Below are 18,087 nucleotides of genomic sequence, written 5' to 3' on the forward strand. Positions count from 1 at the left end.
TTCGCCAGGCATTCCTTCTGCATGGTTGTCAGATTTCCACTCTCTAACCGCTTTTTCTAATTGTTGCTTCAGCCCGTAATCTGCGTAACACTGCCGCACTAAACTGTGCAAGCGTCTCACGGGAGCAGCTCGTTTGTTGCTTAGACTTCGAGCTGAGTAGCTCCCAATGATGTACCTCTTCATGCCACCCGTTCTCGTACTTAATCACTGCGGGAATTACTGAATCACCTTGTTCTCGTAGTCATTGCCTTTCAGCAAATCACAGATATCAATGCTGTCGAAATCTTGAATTTTTGCAAAGTTCGAGACACGTCTGCGTCAACGTAAGCAGCGGGAAGCACAAAGACTTTAGTAGCATCATGCGTAAAGGTGCGTCCGCCACATTATATTCGCCCTTGAAACCTCCATCCAAGCTTGCTGTTGATGGAAAATAGGTTTAGAGCTTCCTCCTAAGTGAAAACTTCGTTCAGCGAAAATCTCTAGGTCTGGTGCTCTCCAAAAAGCAAGCGCATGCCGACTTCAGCCTCCAAACCAAGGAACTGCTACTACGTCTGCAAAGAGCTTCTTTTCATATAGCGATTTCTCCACACACTTGTGCTTAGGTGAAGCTTCAGTCGGCTTCTCGTAGATCAGTGGAATTTATATAGCATCCATATTACGCTTGGATTAGTCGAATTGACTCATCAACGTGACCTTAAGAATGTTTAGCCGTCTTTTCGGTGTTCCACTCACTTGCACAAATGCCTTGACAGCTATTTCAACGATGCGCAATGTTGGCTGACTAAGTTTTTGGGAGATGTTTTCTCTAACGAAGGTTCTCTGGCTAACGCTGTAAAGTGCGCCTCTGGTAAATCATGGCTGAAAGTCAGTTAGCAACCACGCACAGCAGGTTCGGAGTAGAACCTCGTTCTCTAATCAAACTGATGATGACTTGTTCGTGGCAGTACGTAAGCTAGGGCTTGTTGTTTCGTAAGATCGCTTGCTTGGAAGCGTAGTCTTGGTTGCAAACAACGGCTGGATGTTTGCACCTACAATTCCAACAAGTGACTCAATGACGGCAGTCTTTACAGTGGTGTCCCTTAAGGCCAGTGTACACGTACGCACGCCGGCGGGCAAATTCTCGCGCCAATGCACCTTGCTTAAGCCGTGCCACGTGAGTAATGGTAGACATCGTTTCGTATTTTCCTGAGGCAGCTAGAGGATTCTCTTGTTTCCGCAGCGATTTGCCAGAAGAGCTATGGCATCATCACTGCACCCAGCCTGAATACCGGCGATGGCTTTCGCTGCCTGTCCAGTCAGGAGGCTATTGAAGTAGTGAAAGCGTTCGGTGTTCATCTGACCAGAATGTTTTGCGGATGGCCTGCGTAAACATGTCCGAGGACTGCCACTTCAACGGGCTCCGCCTGAATTTAGGCACTTCGAGATTTCTTGTGATCGTGCCTTGTCGAATCCCCGCGGGCATGGTTTCCTGGAGCTATACTTGCATTTGGTAAAGCACTTTGGCTCACGGTTGTTCACGCCGGAAGCCGACACATGTGGCGAAACAGTAAAATCAGAGTAGCTGTGCCGTTGTCTTCATAATCTGCCACGCAGACGTAGTCTATTGCAGCTTGATTACCCGTGAAGTAGCCTTCGAGCTGTTCGCTGAGCGCCTGCAGTCCATCGTTGCAAGTCTTCTGCTTATTGTGCACAACATAAAGATGTGCAGCACTTGACTGGTTCGACCCGATGAGCCCACTTGTCTGATTCCAGAGCCGCAAGGGCCAACTCCGTTTAGTCATTCGCTTGGCCTTGATTCGCTCCATGTTCGTTGAAGACCTTTCCCCTTTCAGGACCATCAAGATTGCGCATTCCCGGGCTTTCTGGCGCCAGAAAGAGGAGAATAAAGGAATACTTACCATGCGAGTGGATTCAAAACTCGTGCTATACGCCAGACCGGTGATCAGTCTTGTCTATGTTGAAGAAAATTCAAAATGCTAGCATCGCGCTAGGCTCCTCTCATCCTGCGCCTTCTTCGTCTTCTTTTACCCGCATATACGTAATATATTAACGAGTGCTGCAGTTTTAGTGGGTAAGTTTCATTGGTGGACGCTTTAAGGTATAGCAGTCAATTAAATTAGCAAAATGATTTCAAAAATGTCTGGTGAGGTTTAGAACGTAGATTAGATCAACATCCAAAAATGCATACAAGCCTGTTTGGCTGCACACGTTCGTGAATATAGGTAAGCAAGACCTCCTTTGCTTATCGCTTTCAGCCAAGTCAACACCGCATGCAATTTCAGATGGATCAAGAGCGCGCAGTGTAATATTGGCACTAATCAAGACTGATGCCTATGATGACGATGATTAATTGGCATTCCTGTCGAAACATGAGTGGTCACAAATCGTTTCATAGCGTGCTTGAGCTATTCGGGCAGTGTACAAGTGTTCATATGTCTAGCTTTTTATTAATATTTCCCTAAACATTATTTGTTTTTATAATTTCTCGAACTACCTAATATGGCTACGTATGCCTGTAATAGATACCGTTCTGTCAATCTCTTCTCTGCTTTTTTTGTATCAATACTAAACATGTCTTGATTATCTCAACTGCTGACTTGGTAATGCTTCCATCCGCTCCATATTAAGGCGCTTTTGGAAGGTCAACTCTAGCTCGGTGGATATCTTCGCATTCCTTTAGCATGTGTTGAGTTTGCTTCCGATTTTCGTGGCATTGCGCACATGCATCATCCTGTTGCGTGTATTTATATCTGTATTTGTTGGTCCTTAGGCAAACAGCTAGGACCTGAAAGACCAAGACCCTGCCCTGTGTGCTATTGTACAGATTTTTCATTCTATTTTCTCTCCTGACATTCTTGTAAATCTCCATGGCATTTTCTCTTTCCATCATCTGCATCCAATTTACTGGCTGTTTGTCCCACTTCTATGTATTGCTCCTCGTCTCTTTACACTTTCAGTTACGCTTTACATAGTTGCGAGCTTTTTTTTACTTCTTGCCCTATTCTGGGTCCATGCTTTTAAGGTCCAGATAATTGTAGACTTTAGCCACGGATTTATTTTCATCAGTGTTTTAAGTATTTATTCAAAGCGTATTTTCGTGTACCCTTCTCTGACTTCAAAAGAGACACCCCGGTTATTTTTCAAGAGTGCTTTCTTTTGTGTAATGTTTAGCATTAAGACCGCGCTTGTTGTCCAAATGCGTGCTCGTTACATGAAGGAACATTGGTGCTGTTAGCTGTCCGGACTTACTCGAGATTATTTTTAAATGTGAATCTGCACGTTTTAGAACAGTATTTTAGAACGTTTTAGAAAGGTAACAAAATTTGCAGCGAAATCAAGTGCATTCGCCGTCTGGGCCACGCTTGTGTAGAGTGCTCTTGGCGACGTCTGTCAGCCGTCAGTGTGTACATGTGCGCATATGGCGTGAGTTTCTTACCACGACTGCTCCGTGCTCCTGGTGCACTCACAATGTCCTGTCGGTACTTTTTCGACAACGAACTGAAGCATTAGGCTTTCAGCTACATTGTGCTCTAATACACTGCTGTCTGTGACAAGCGCGCACTCAATTTTCGGTTGCACCTCCATATGTGACAAGCATATGAATTATGTTGCTTCTAAGCAATTGCAGCTTATCGCGATAGACTTTTGTTAAAATTTCGAAGAGATTAGCCGGTCTTTGGAACCCTCTTATACGCACTGTTTTATTGCAATTTGCAGTAAACTGGTCAATTTTCCTACAATATTGAATTAACGCTGAGCATGGCATTGCGTAAGTAAGCGACGGATGTGCAGCTTTAAGTGGTCAGGCGCAATCAAAGCCAAACCCACTAGGAAAGCAAGCAGAAATATGAAACCCGATATCATTGGGCTCAATTCTTGATCCAATATTTTCCTGACATAACGTGGATTTTGCATTTGCAAGAAAGAAATTGCTGCGCTTTTTGTTAAACGCAGGATCAATGTTCGAGGAAAGTACGTTATCCATTCACTGAGCTTAGAGTCTTGGTTTCAATACGAGGAAATTGACCAAAGACCCATCAAGCCGTTGTTTCCAATTCAGTGTGTACCGGCGACCAGCGTTCCAGAGGTTCGTGGCGGCTATGAAATGTAATATGTAGTAGAAGGGCTGTGAGACATAGCGTCCGAAATTTGACAAATGAAATACTTGGCAAATCATATAACTGGTCAGTAAAAAACCCTCTCTCCAGTTAAATTGCTCCAAGATAAAAGCGCTCCTCTTTATAGCGAAGCCCACGCTTTGTAATCTTACACAGTGCCTCACACTCAATGACACGAAAGTAGAACTTTCCGCTACAGCAATAACTAATTACAAGTAGACCACCTGTTAGGGTATCAACTTATTTGTTGTTTTAAATGTGACATGACTAAGGGTGCTAACAGTATCATAAATGGCGCGATGTTGGCGCAGAATCCTGCTTTTCGCCTAAATTGATACATTGAACACTGGGCACTTCCACGCCCACGGACCAATTATGGCCTTCAAGGGCTCTCTTAGTCTTCCTTCAACGCTTCACAAATGCAATCGAAGTGATGTAAACATACTTGGCAAATCCAAGAACACATTACTTCATTTCTGTGAATCTTAACTTTTTGTTCGTCATTTGAAAGGTTATCTTTGCAGCTTCAAAGTGGTCATTGCTGCTTCAGCTGTGTATGTGGATATATATATATATATATATATATATATATATATATATATATATATATATAGAATGTTAACCTTACCGCAAGTATGTACAACGAATATGTTGCCAGTTGCTGGCCTGTTGCTCACGGGGAGGTGGAACCTGTCAAGCTGCCGTTATGCAGATTCTATCCCGCCATCTCCAGCACTTATATAGATCAGTGTATTTATATGGTAAACAAACTTCGACTTAAACATTTATTGCTTATGTATTTACCCTCACATATTTTATTGCAATGGTGGTACCTCCACTTTTTGTTAAGTTGTTCTCGATTTCTTTTCTGCCTGTGCCAGGACATCAGGCTAAACATGGCGCAGCTTGTAAAACTGCCCTATAACCCTTTGCCACTTAAAAATTTAATTTTTACTACAGGGCACCTTTCACAGAAACACCTTGAAATTAGCGTACACGCGCGCACTAATGTATGCACTTTATCTTTCCCAAAGATAAACTTGGTGTAACGTAGAGGTGCCACTGGAAACTCGCAAATATAAAGTACACTAGCCATACAACGTTTTTGGGCGCTTGTTTAAAATTTTTTTTTTAGAGAAGCTGTACTTAGTGTACGCGCAGTTAACTTCAAACAATAATTCTGGCACAGCATTTGGCGCATTGCTGCTCAATTTGACCTTCGCAACATTTGATAGCCCAGGTCCCGAGCTAACCTTTGGACTGCTTGTAAAAAGCGCTCGGAATGGTCCGGAGTACTTGCATGCATAATTTATTCCGCAAGGGCATTTTATCCACATAATAAAATCATTGTCTGCACAGAACTTGAACCACTCCCCTTATTTTCGCTAAATATTGAGAAAGTGCCTCGTTGAGTTCATTCAGGATACCGGTAAACCAACTACTAGTTTCTTATAAAGCATGAAAACAAAAAAAAATCTGAACCAGGCCTGAACAGTTATTTGTAACTCGAGGAATTAGGCTAAGAATAAAATTTGCCAGACGTTGCAGTTCAGTTTCAGTTAAACTATCCACAATGCTGTAAGTGAGCTACGTGAAATAACAATTATTTTACTTGAAGCAATCCATGCTTCCTATTTAAACTACAGTTTAATCAATGCACTTTCTGTAATTCCTTAAGGAGACCTTGAAAACTTATTGGAGGCCTCGCACAACGCACAATAATTTTGAGAGAACGAGTACTCAGAAATTATTTCCGAAGCGCATAAATACATTGCACACATCAGATTTTTAGTATGTAGATTTTGTATAAAGACCACATTTCCTCAATATGTAAGATTGCTCCCACTTTGGAGCTCTCATCGCGGAGGGGAACTTTTTAGGCGCTCTATAATACACAGATAAGCTTGCCGAAAAGGAGGTTTTATCAATATATATATCCCCGTACAGTCTAAATTATTCTGCTTGTGACACTGATAAAAACAGGTCATCTATTAGTTTTGCAGATTATCTTTCTTAGTCTTCCTGATGGTCTATAAAACTTTAAGAAACAGACGTAAAACTTCTTTGAGTTTTTTTCGTCGCACTATTAGTTTCGCTGTAAAAAAACAAGCGAAGAAAACACGGTGTTCATGTTGTGATTTCGTGGTTTTAATTTACCAACCGTCTTTACTAAGCATCCGTTTGGTGTTTAGATAGCTTTATTGAAATTATAATAATACTGATGTCTGTTCATTGAATTTTGTTTATACACGGACGTGTACACTAACTGAGGCTGCATCTACAACGTCACTGCAGCATTTAACTCAGACAGAAGCAGTGATCATAATTTTCATACGTTCCAATTAAGAGAAGTTCAAGTGGTGGTTTGCCTAGCCATAAAACTTCGCACGTTTGTAATGACAGATGTTTGGGTGGCTTACTGCGCAATCATTTTACCAAACAGTGGTCAAGTGCAAATTCGAAAGGTAATGAAATTAATATCTATGCCAAACTTGCAAAAGCTGTTCGCACACGAGAAAGAGGTAAAACATACGTGGCGTCTTTGTTTTACTTCGTTCTTTGTGTATGTCTTGCCTGTAATGCGTTCTTGTAAATTTTCTATAGATGATCACTTCGCCAAAAATTACTCCTTGTTAACTATCTGAATGTCCAATACTATCATAATGTCTTGCGTTAGTATTGGAATTTTCAGCTTACCAGATTTTGTGTCTCGCTACATTTCATGTAATCAGGTGCGGTATATATATTATTTTCCTTTTCTCCTTCAGAATTGGTCGTTGCACAGACCAAGATGCACTTCTCAATGTTGTATTCATCGCTATGGAACTGTAAGGCACAAGTTTTTATTATTTGCTTGCAGATATTTTTTCTAGCCTAGCAAAAAGTAAATTCATAAATGACCTGACATTTACTCGTACAGCTTTTTCGCGGCTCAAATCCTATTTAAGTAAACACAACAGAATACATGTGCTTTTGTCTTGAAAATAAATAATCGGTAAGGAGCTTACCCGGACGTGTTCTACTGTTACGGCATCCTTGTGTAGGTTATAACAATATCTGCTTGCGTTGATAATAGGCTTCCGCAAATTTGCTTCAGAAAGAGGAGGCGAGCGCCTTCGCTCCGCATTCTTCAGACATGTGGCCTGTTCAGTCCTGAAAAGAAAGGAGTGCTCATTTGGGCGAATTTTATTTTATATTCGATTTATTATTTAAATATAAACACGGTGAACACTCAAAATGTGATGAGCTGAATCAGAGCATCATGTTCTTTACCACGCTAGACAACAACGTACGAGCATTCGACACTGCTGCAGTAGTAGAGAAGGGGTTCCATATCACATATCAGTTTGTTTATACCCGAAGCAGGACAAATAATTTTTTGAGGGATCTCAAATTACCTTCGTCTTTCACCAGGCCAATCCATCTTATGCCCTCAAATTTCTTGAATAGCTACCGTCTTTGACTGCCGCTTATTCACGTGTTCCCATGTTGGTATCGTTAATGAACCTCTCCTTCCGTACCCCACTATTGACCGCCAATTCAGTATGCTCTAAAAAATAAGCGGCGATTTTTCCTACTTGAGAATGTTCTTCACTGGCACGACTACTTGCTGAACAAGAGCTGAGGGCCAAAACTTCATATATGATTTCCCGCCAAATCGGCCCGAAATATGCTTGGGAAAGGAGGCGGACAGTTCTTTTTTCAACTTTGCACTCGGCCATAAATTAAGTCGCAGAATCAGCCTGAACAGAATATCAGTGCTAAGTTGTAGATATACAAAAAAAGAGCCTTCATTTTTCCCGCATCTGTCAGAAATATCGCGGTTCTCTCCGGAAAAAGGTGGTGTAGAAGTTACATATACAGGAACTGTGCCTCAGAAATTCTGACCAACGTTTCGATAGGTGGGCCCATCTTTGTGAAAAACGGCCTTGTCCATCTCGACGGCTTGGCTTTAATGGGTTAGTAGGGTGACATCGTGTGCTATCAGTGGCGTGGATGTAAAAGAATAAACTGAAAAAAATCTGAGCGCTCTCATTTGGCGCTTCTGGGCACCGCTGAGGAAAGGACTGCTTTAGAAGAAGACGGGAAGGTAGGAGGGGTGGTGGGGGTGGCAAGTTAAAAGAGAGAGAGAGAGTGGCGGGGGGGACTCATTGCTGGAGGTATAGGTTCGTAGACCTTAGAGAGCTGGACAGAAACCGTCCAATTAAAATTCCTGCACCCGACGGGCAATCAGTTTGGCACAAGGCAACTCAGACTCAACGAAGCAAGTAGACAGCTTGGGCCACTAGGTCGGTGTAAGAGGATAAACGGACGCACGGACGGATGTACGGACGGACGTTTGTTGGACATTGAAAATAGAAGCTGACGGACTAATCTTGTTTTTTATGGTGTTAAAGATGACGAGGTAAAATCATGGAGTAGGTCAGAAAAACTGATTAAAGGTATCTGCGAAACCCACCTTGCAATTTGCAACAGAACAAGACAATGCAAACAGCGCATCGTGTCAGTCGAGATACAACAAGAAGTTTAAAAGACCAATTGTTATTAGTTTTTCGTCTGACAAGAAAAAAGCAGATATCCTCAAAAACGCCAAAAAATATTCAGGGAGTCTGAATGCAGTGAGTATGAAAATTATTCACCAGAAGCACGAGATATTAGGAAAAGATGATGGAAATATGCCAAAACGAAATTAAGCAACATCAAATGTAAGGTTGTTCTAACGTTTGACAAGCTGATTATTGACGATAAGAAGTTCACCGGGGACAAAGTCAACCATGTAGTTGTTTCTGTGCTAAAGCTATGAAACCCTGCTTCTAAGTCGAACCCTGCTTTCCACAATCTAACAGCCGTTGTTGTAAACTGTAGCAGCATAGTGAACAAAATATACGAATTCGCGGGCGTCATTGAATCCATAAAGGCTGACATTGTGTTTGGGACAGAATCCTGGCCGATTCCGTCCATCAGCGATAATTAGGTGTTTCCGAACAACTTTACCCGTTATCGAAACGATAGGACAAGAACGGGTGGTGGGTTTTTTTGTTCGTTCATTCTTCTTTACGGTCATCTGTCTTTGATATAGGACATGATGACGCGGAATCAATCTGGAGAAAAATTACCCTTACTGATAATGCCTCATTTATTGCTAGATCAATTTATCGTCCGCCAAATTCTGATGCGGCTAGGTTGCAGCGGCTGTACGAGATCGTCTCTAAATAATCAGATAACTCCTGCTGGCGATTTTAACCTACTGGTATTGGACTGGTCTCACGGAACATGAATTAATATGATTGGCTGTCGTTAAAATTCGGTAATGAAAAACGTCGTTGAAACATTGGGCTTCACTCAATATATGAGTGCGCCTATACGTTACAATAATATTTTAAACTTGCTGCTTTGTAACTTGCCTAATGCTGTACATTCTGTGACTGGTATCCCTGGTATCAGTGACCATCTCGCTGTCGTGGCTAACATTAAATATGTGATGAAATGACCCAAGCCACGCTAATGAAGGAAGATACACTGTTTTGATAAGATTGATTATTCTGCTATGTCTCACCACTTATTTACTCATTTGTCCCTTTTCCACTGTCTCCCCGAGGAGGCTGATGCTGGACAACCGTGGTCTCCTTTCAAAACAAAAGCGATAGAACGTACGGCAAACTATGTGCAGATCATTGATTCAGTTAGACAGAAAAAGTGCAAGAAGCCATATTTTGAATTTTAAGGAAAATTGGAGTGCATATTGCATTTAAAAGAACACAAGGTATTTAGCAGTTAAGCAGGTTAGTCGAGGTGACTAATGAATATAAAACTGATGTACAGAGTGCAAGGAATCAATATTTCAGTCAACTCAATCACAGTATGAAAACGAATCCAGTGCTTTGTTTGGAAATACGTGAAGGAATGCGGATCTGACTCCTACGGAGTAAATCAAATTGTTCACAATAATCCCGTCTTATCCGACGATACAACTAAGGTATTTGGTTTCAATTTTTTCATTCTGTATTTTTACCCAAAATTAGTTCCGCGGAATTATTCGTGACGGCTGAGACGATAATGTCGCCTGTCGAACACAGTGTGAATGATATCGAACCATATTTAGAAAGCATAGATGAAACCATGATCGAGACGGTGTTTCTATCCGCATATCAAAGCGCTGTGCCTGACCAATCGCGTCCTACCTTTATCTAATCTATATCTAATCTCTTTCTACTGCAGTGCTGCCTGAGGACTGGAAAATAGCACATGTAGTTCCTGTTCATGAGAGCGGTCCAAAAATAAGACATAAACAATTATATGACAATTTGTTTATCACCCATCTCCTGCAAAATATTCAAACATATCTTATTCAAATATATAACAAAACATTTATTTCAAAACCGACTCTTAACTGATAATAAGCACTGTTTTCGGAAGGGACTGTCCTGCACAACACACTTGAGTTCTGCCATGACTTAGTGTATTAGGTGGATAAAATGGGCCTTTTCTTAGATTTCAGAAAGGCGTTCGACAAGGTTTGCCACCCATTGTTGCTTCACAAACTTCATAGGGCAAATGTTGATCAACAAGTATGCCACTAGATCGCCAATTACTTGCGACAGCGTCGACAATCTGCTATAGTGAACGGTACCAATACTTCTTGGGTGGATGTCACATCGGGTGTTCCGCAGGGGCCCGTTTTATGGACGCTAATATTTTTTGTTGATAATAATGATATCTTCATGATACGTGTTTGCCGACGACTGCGTCATGTACAGAAATATAGAAGATGAACAGGATTCTGTTACTTTGAAGACAGATCTTACAAAAATGCTTATGGTGTCAAAAGTCGAAAATGGAAGTAAATGTCAAAAACATGTGGTCATATGTCCTTTACAAAAAAAGGAAACAAAAGCAAACCCGTTGTTTTTTAATAGTCATATTAACCAGCAATTTAAGTACATATTGTTGGATGTGGCATTTTCGAGTGATTGTTGCTAGAATTCCCACGTGAATAATGTTCTCGCAAAACTGTCTGAGCACTAAAGTTCATAGAACGTAATCTAAAATACTCACCCTCCACCCTAATAAACACTGCTTATATTTCATTCGTTCATCCGGACTTGTAGCATGCGTGTTGTTTTAGGGACCTTCGCCAGATAATCTTGATTGAGCAAATCGAGAGAACACGGAATAGAGCTGCTAGCCCGCGCGAGAACGACTGTTGATTTACCATTGATATAATGTTGGGTAATTGTTGAGACAACTGATTTTCAACAAAATTTGAAAAGTCGTTGAGTTCGCTGAACACTTGCACAACGTTTTACCATTGAGTGCTTCGCAATAAATAATTTATTGAGTCTTTTTATTATTGTAGTTTTTTGTTGTGTAGCAGTTGAGTCAAGGGAATAATAATTAAAAAAATATAAATTATTGGGTTTTACATGCCAAAACCACGTTCTGATTCTACGGCACGCCGTAGTGATGGACTTAGGAAATTTCGACCGCCTGGAATTCTTTCACGTGCTCGTAAATCTAAGTACACGGTAGTTTCCGCCTTTCGCTTCATCGAAATACGGCCGCCAGCGCCGGGAATCGATCCCGCGACCTCGTGCATAGCAGCCCAACACGATAGCCGCTGAGCAACGATGGTGGGTGTATAATAATGAGGACTCGCTTATGAGGACATTCCAAATTTATAATGCAAGCATTCTTCGCCTCATTCTTGCAACTTTGCGGCAGGTAGGTTCTTCTTTCGCCCCACTTTCATAAAAAGAAAACAATGTGTGACCTGTGGTGGCATCGACCGTCGGCCATGGAGCCCGGTGCTCTAACCATCAGGCCACGAGCGCGCGCATACTCATCTCGTTCGAAAACCAGTAAGCTCTGAAATGCTTCGCGCGTGCGCCACGTGCCACCTCCGTGCTGTTGCTACAACTCGCACTTTGAAGCGCCTATCTCCGCGACCGCCTCACTTTCGTAGCCGTTTGCGTTACTTAGAGACTGCGAAGTTGCACCAGCTTCATTATCGCCCAAGATCATAATGATGTAACATTTCTTCGTAAGCGTGCAAATGACATCGTCATCTTAACATACACTACATACGATTCAAAATGAGCATGTTTTGGGGAGCAGAAGAATGCGAAATTCACTTGCAAACACGGTGACTGCGCGCATGTGGATGTCCCCAAAAGGAGATACGGTGGCAGCGCGGCCGGTAGCGATAAAACAGGCGCCGACACGTGACGACGCTACCTTTAAACATCGGACGCGCTGTGCGAACCATGGGATGCAAGCACGCACAGGCTGCAAACATACACGTGAAAGGTCTTCAAATTTCCTTCGATGCACCCTCTGTCTGGAAAGCAAATATTGTTTTTTTTTCATCCTGCGGCAGTGGTACTAGAGATCAAACAACGAACGCGCTTTGAGATCGGAGTGCGCAGCCGCTATAACCATTGACTTGAAATAGCCTTATATTCAGCAACAGCCCCAACAGTATCACTGCTAATCGCTGTATCTGGAGCTGTTCCTGACTCTCGCCTTACAAGAAGCATTCGATTTATTTATGCCTCGCTGAACTGGCGTTCTGTCGTCTCACAAGCGTGGAGGTGCTGTATGTTCAGTGAAATAAAAGAAGGCCAAAGGAAAATGAAAGAAATACAGGTAACGGACTCGCTTCAGACCTTACGTGTCACCTCGTCATCTGCAAAGGCGCTGCAAAATATTTTAAGCTTGTGATGCTTTGTAAAAATAACGAAATTAGTAATAATTTCTATATCTAGGGAGCGCTACAAACCTGAAGTTAGTGTTCAGGTGTGTGTGTGTGTGCGCACGCGTTGGATAACCTTATTTTGAGCAGCCTTTTGCAACAGTACGCCTAGTGTACCACTAGTTTCGCAGTCGCGTTTTTGGTTGTAGTATTTATTGCTTACGCTACAAATTAGGTTGTTCTTTAAAAATTAATAAAGTTTAGTAGGTAAAAATCTATCAATAATTAACAATTTTTCAGTGCCGTTATATTCTGTTGAATATGTTTTTATAATTCCGTACGAAAGTGAAGCTGTGAACGGCTTACAGACTCAGTTACTCGGTTACAGTCGTGCGGTGGTTAGCACCTCGTACTTTTGGATGAAAGTAATTTTTCTTTTCAGACACCATGACGCACGTTTTAGTGAAATATTTTCACGATGATAAGTGGGCCGTTTATCCGTTGAAATCGTTGGCAAACCCAGCTACTAGTCTTCGACTGATGTGCGAGCCTGGCGCTTTTGATGGGTTTCGCGGCAGAGTTCATGATATCGATTGGAGGGAAGGTACCTCGAAACAGTCGCAGCCGAACTTCTGCTGTGCATAGGTAAGTAATCTCGTTTTCTTGAGCACGTAGCCTTTTTTTTCTATTTTGACATTGATGAACATGAGACGTTAAGCACACCGTTCACTTTCTTCAGGCAAAGCGCATGCCCCGGAGCGAAAGCGCGAGAAACTAACGCTTGCTACCGCCGCTACTTCGTCTTAAACAATGGTTGGGGGAAAGGGAACGGGGCCCAACGTGCGTAAAATTGCATGACTTCAATTGTTCTTGTCTTATAACTTTTGATTAGCTCCCCTTAATTTGTATGAGAGAACACTTGGAATTTAAGGATCAGCTTTGCGCAGTGAAGATTTTATACAGTGGCTACCCCGTCTTTCATAGGGGCTCACGTGGGCCATCTAAGCACTTGTTACCGCGTTCCGATATGTTAGAGGCGCGCTGCCTCTCATTTAGGCAGGCATTAAGAGCGCAAGAGAACCACGAGAAATTATTTGGCAGTATGTGTGCAGCTTGCTACGCTTGTATCATACTCATACCGCAAGGCAGTGCTGCAGTTCACGTTTACTCATTTCGTAATCATGGCGACCGCCGTGGCAATTTGGGCCTCTTGATAGCGTTCTGTCTTTTCGGTATTCTCACGCACTTGTGATATTGAAAAGCTTTACTATGGCGGCCGCGTTACTAATTTTTCCTATGCGGGTCAGCTGACTTGCGGGTTTGCAGTTTTTATGTTACGTGACCTCAAACTCGTATCGCGCATCGAGCGGCATAAATGACACATAGAATCACATCACACGGCTTCCTTCGGACGGCATTGTGTCACATATGTTATTTTATGTGGATTGAGAGGACCTTCTGAAGTGTTATGCACGGCATGGCTGCGTTGATGATGTGGGTTAATGAGGCACTGGAGCTTGTTCTAAAGATTCTTAAAAATTAACCATTCATGTTTTGCGCATTGGAGTAACAGAACCACTCCCTTATGATGTTGTTACGTTCAGCCAAATGTACATCGCTATATGTAACATGGTTCGCGGCTATCTGCTTCACGTTCGCACTTAGCATTTTCGAATGCTCCAAGGACGGTAACTTAGGCTGCACTTTAAAGTCATGCTTTACACATATTTCAGGCTTGTTTCAGTGGAATACGACTTTAATATTGTATTAAATGTGTGGTTGAACAAATTTTAGGCGCAGTTTACATGCGTACCTTGTATATGGCGCAGTATCCCTCGTTTCCAGTTTTTTACGTCTAATAGAGGGCACCATGTACTTCATCGAAGAGTTCCAAAGAGCTCCAAGAAGAATGTGAAATTCTTAAGGTTAGTTCGAATGTGCCTCACCTACTCACGGCAACTAAGTTTTGCCGAGTAATCCATAACATTTCTAATCCAAGGCTAGAGTTAGGTATTCTTTCATGCTGTCTTAAACCTTTAATTCATGCGTGGTTGTCCTTGAAGTATACTGCTTTTTGATAGAGGCAATAAATGGGAGAAAAGCCTTGGTAATGCATACCAGATTAAAAAGTACGCATAGTTAAAACGTGATTGGGACAAATATTGATCTGGTTTCCATAAAGCTTAATGTATTGGCAGATTGCTTAATCGATACTGACACCTGTCGCAATACTCCAGTAGCTGTGGCAAGGCGTTGCCAAGCTCGGGGTCATGAGTTCGATCCCTCTGGCCGCCGCCGCATTAAAGGGGCGGAATGCAAAAATGTTCATCGATTGTGCATTGTATGCATGTGAAAAATTTCCTGGGAGTTAAAATTATTACGGAGTTCCCCACTACGACCTGCCACAAAATGAGATCATTGTTTTGGGACGTAGGACACCAGAGTTATTTTTTTTATCCTCAGTGGCTTATCGTATACCATACGGCTATTGTGATCACTTTTTGTGCCGTAATGGCTAAGAGCACCGTGATTTATGTTGCGGCTAATGATGCGGTGCGCCGCAAAATATATTTCGCCCTTTCGGTATTGCGGAGAACGGCAAACGGATAAGTTCAGCTTCAGCGCTGTGACTGTACACCGATACACAGCTCAAATAAACACAGGTGTGGTGACAACGTCGGCAAGAAAACACAGCCGCCGACGGGCTCGCCTTATCGCCTTTCACCGCCAAAACTACCAGAGTAAGCATCTTTATCTAGCCTGGCGTGTTGCCGTTGTAGGCGTGCTGTACAAATTTAATGGGCGATAACCCAAACACGCCACCGATCTCTGCTGCCTCTTTGAGCTGAACCGATCCGAATATGCGTTGCTTGCAGAAGCGAAAGGAGCGCCAGTCGGTGCATTGATCTACGCTGGGAGAGGAATGACGCGTGCATGAAGCTCACTGCGCAGACGCTTCAGAGCAATGTGCGCAAGGGCGTGTACGTGAAGTTCTGCACACAAAAGCGCGGATACTAAGCTTCAAAGAAACTGTACAGGTTCTCATTCGTAGAGGCACGCTCACGCTATCATCACTCTCAAACTATCTTTAGGTCATACCTGCTACCAACGATTCGACATCTCCTTGGTATCGGCTGTGCACTGTCGCGTGGTCTTTGGTTCTGCGAGTGAGCTGGGAGTATTTTTTTACCGACGTGAAACAAACATCGTTGTGCGTATCTTAGGAAACATTGACTGTCGCAAACCATTTCTTCGTTTTCTCGACGGCACTCTTAACGTGACTCAAATGTTTACTTGACAGTGTATAGTGTGTACTTCTGTTTCGTGCATAGTTATGTGCAGTGTGGCCAGATTCCGAATCCGCATAATCACATTTTCTGTCAGCATTTCCTTCTCAGAGGTTACATATGCAACAAATGATCGGGTGCTAAAGTGTTCTGCATCAAGAGCAGCTTGACGTCGTGAAAGACACACCCGTTGATATGCGGCTGATTCGCTAGGAAGCTCGCATCTCTGATGCCAATCTCCATCAAGTGGCATTTTAACTATTATTGTGCTGCTCTGTGGTGTAACAACTGCCGCATGAATGCTGTGAAGGCTTACTATCGATTTGCTCTGCCTTTTAGCTGTAAATGATGTGCTACATTGTGTGGGCACGTATTTCCTTTTTCGTCTGAGAATGTTTATCAGCCTAACTGAATGATATATGTGTATTTTAGACAGCAGCGCGAACAGAGGAGGACGACGAAATAGGTAGGAACACTCACGAGCACAGGATCAACTAAATGTTTATTCTTGAAGACAGGTATTAAATACACTGGTCAACTTGACAAAAATAAAAAGCCATGCATGCGTGGCAGAAACCGCCACGTGCGACAAGAAAAAAATATCGAAAAGCCCTGTGATGTAGCATAAACGTGCGTCAAAAATGAAAGCTTTTGGACAAATCTCTCGAAAAAAACAAATGATTTGTCCGATAAGTGATACTACCCAACGAGAAATGCTGTTTTAAAAACTGTAACTTTTTCCCACTAAGGCCAAGAGATTACTTATTTGTGCATTTCTTTCGTTTATGATGAATAAATATTGCTTCCGTAATTTCTCCGGTGTTGTGGTCATTGCGGCAAAACAAAATTGTTTTTTTTTCTGCTGTTGGGGCAGAAAAAACGATTGTCTCATCACAAAGACCAGAACACAAGTGAAATTATTGAAGCATTTTTTATTGATCATGGAGAAGACAAATGCGTAAACAATATTTATGTGACCCTTATTGGGAAGGAGTTGCTGCAGCATTTCTCGTTAAGTATTATCGCTTACAGGACAAATCTTTCAGTTTTCATGTGTATTTGTTTCTTTTTGACGCACATGTTAATTCTTAAGGATATGTCTTTCGTTCCTTTTTTCTTGTACCGGGCTGTTTCTGCTGGGCATGCATAGCATTATCTTTGTGAAGTTGGCCAGTATGTTTAAAATCTTTGTTTTCACGAATAACCTTCTACTTGAGTCAACGTTTATATGTATTCCTACCTTAATTTATCCTTCTCTTATCTGTTTGGGTGGTTTTGTCAAATATGTATGTACACCAAATTGCCAAAGTCTCCGCAGAATTGATGCTTGAAGTTATTTGCATAGTTTGTTTCTGGAGGAATGGTATAACGTCTCATCTTTCTTTTAACACTCATGTAGATTCATCTAGTTTAACTTGAAGGAGTACCCAGAGGCAGCCAATAAGAGTGATGGTAACTTTATTTGTCTGTAAGATTTATAAATCTCATTCATTCAAGGCTTGATATGTCAAATGCCTGTTTGTAGGTATGCAAGCATTCGTAGTTTTTAAACATGCTAAGCTTTACTTTTCGGTTCTCATGACGCTGCTTTGCACTGTGCTTCATTCTCCAGGTGTAGGAACCTTTTTTTATGTTCTAAGTGCATGGGTGTTCTTTTTGTATATATATTGGAGAAAGAGTTGTGAACTTATATATGCATGTACATCACTTTCGTTCTAATTTTTTCGACATGGGCGCTGTGGCTGCTTCCGTATTTCAGTTACTGCATTGTCCCAATTTTTTTCAACCTTTATGGATTTTATGCAGCCATATTCTGGTGGAATTTTATTGACATTTCACCTGCACAATTGCGGTAACTGGAATATTGTATATGCAATTATTTGAGTTTTTCACTGTCTCACCAATCTCGCTGTCCAGCCATTGGAACCTTTTCTCATGCTTTATAAGGACTATGTCTGGGCTAATTGTTTTTGCAAGTGCAGATAACCAT

General features: G+C 42.0%; 1 protein-coding gene across 3 annotated transcripts in view; it reads right to left on the bottom strand.

The window, feature by feature from the left end:
• The window catches only part of LOC129380648 (venom metalloproteinase antarease TserMP_A-like), a 62,028-nt gene that overhangs the window by 4,255 nt on the left and 39,686 nt on the right, over positions 1-18,087 (bottom strand). For all 3 annotated transcript variants that reach the window (XM_055062309.2, XM_072285123.1, XM_072285122.1), the window contains 2 exons: positions 7,127-7,271; positions 6,816-6,944 (listed from right to left, as the gene is read on the bottom strand). In XM_055062309.2, the coding sequence (XP_054918284.2) occupies positions 6,816-6,944; positions 7,127-7,271 (274 nt within the window). The remainder of the gene's footprint in view (positions 1-6,815; positions 6,945-7,126; positions 7,272-18,087) is intronic.

The sequence above is a fragment of the Dermacentor andersoni genome, chromosome 10, assembly GCF_023375885.2.
Source record: "Dermacentor andersoni chromosome 10, qqDerAnde1_hic_scaffold, whole genome shotgun sequence".
In the NCBI taxonomy this organism is placed as follows: domain Eukaryota; kingdom Metazoa; phylum Arthropoda; class Arachnida; order Ixodida; family Ixodidae; genus Dermacentor; species Dermacentor andersoni.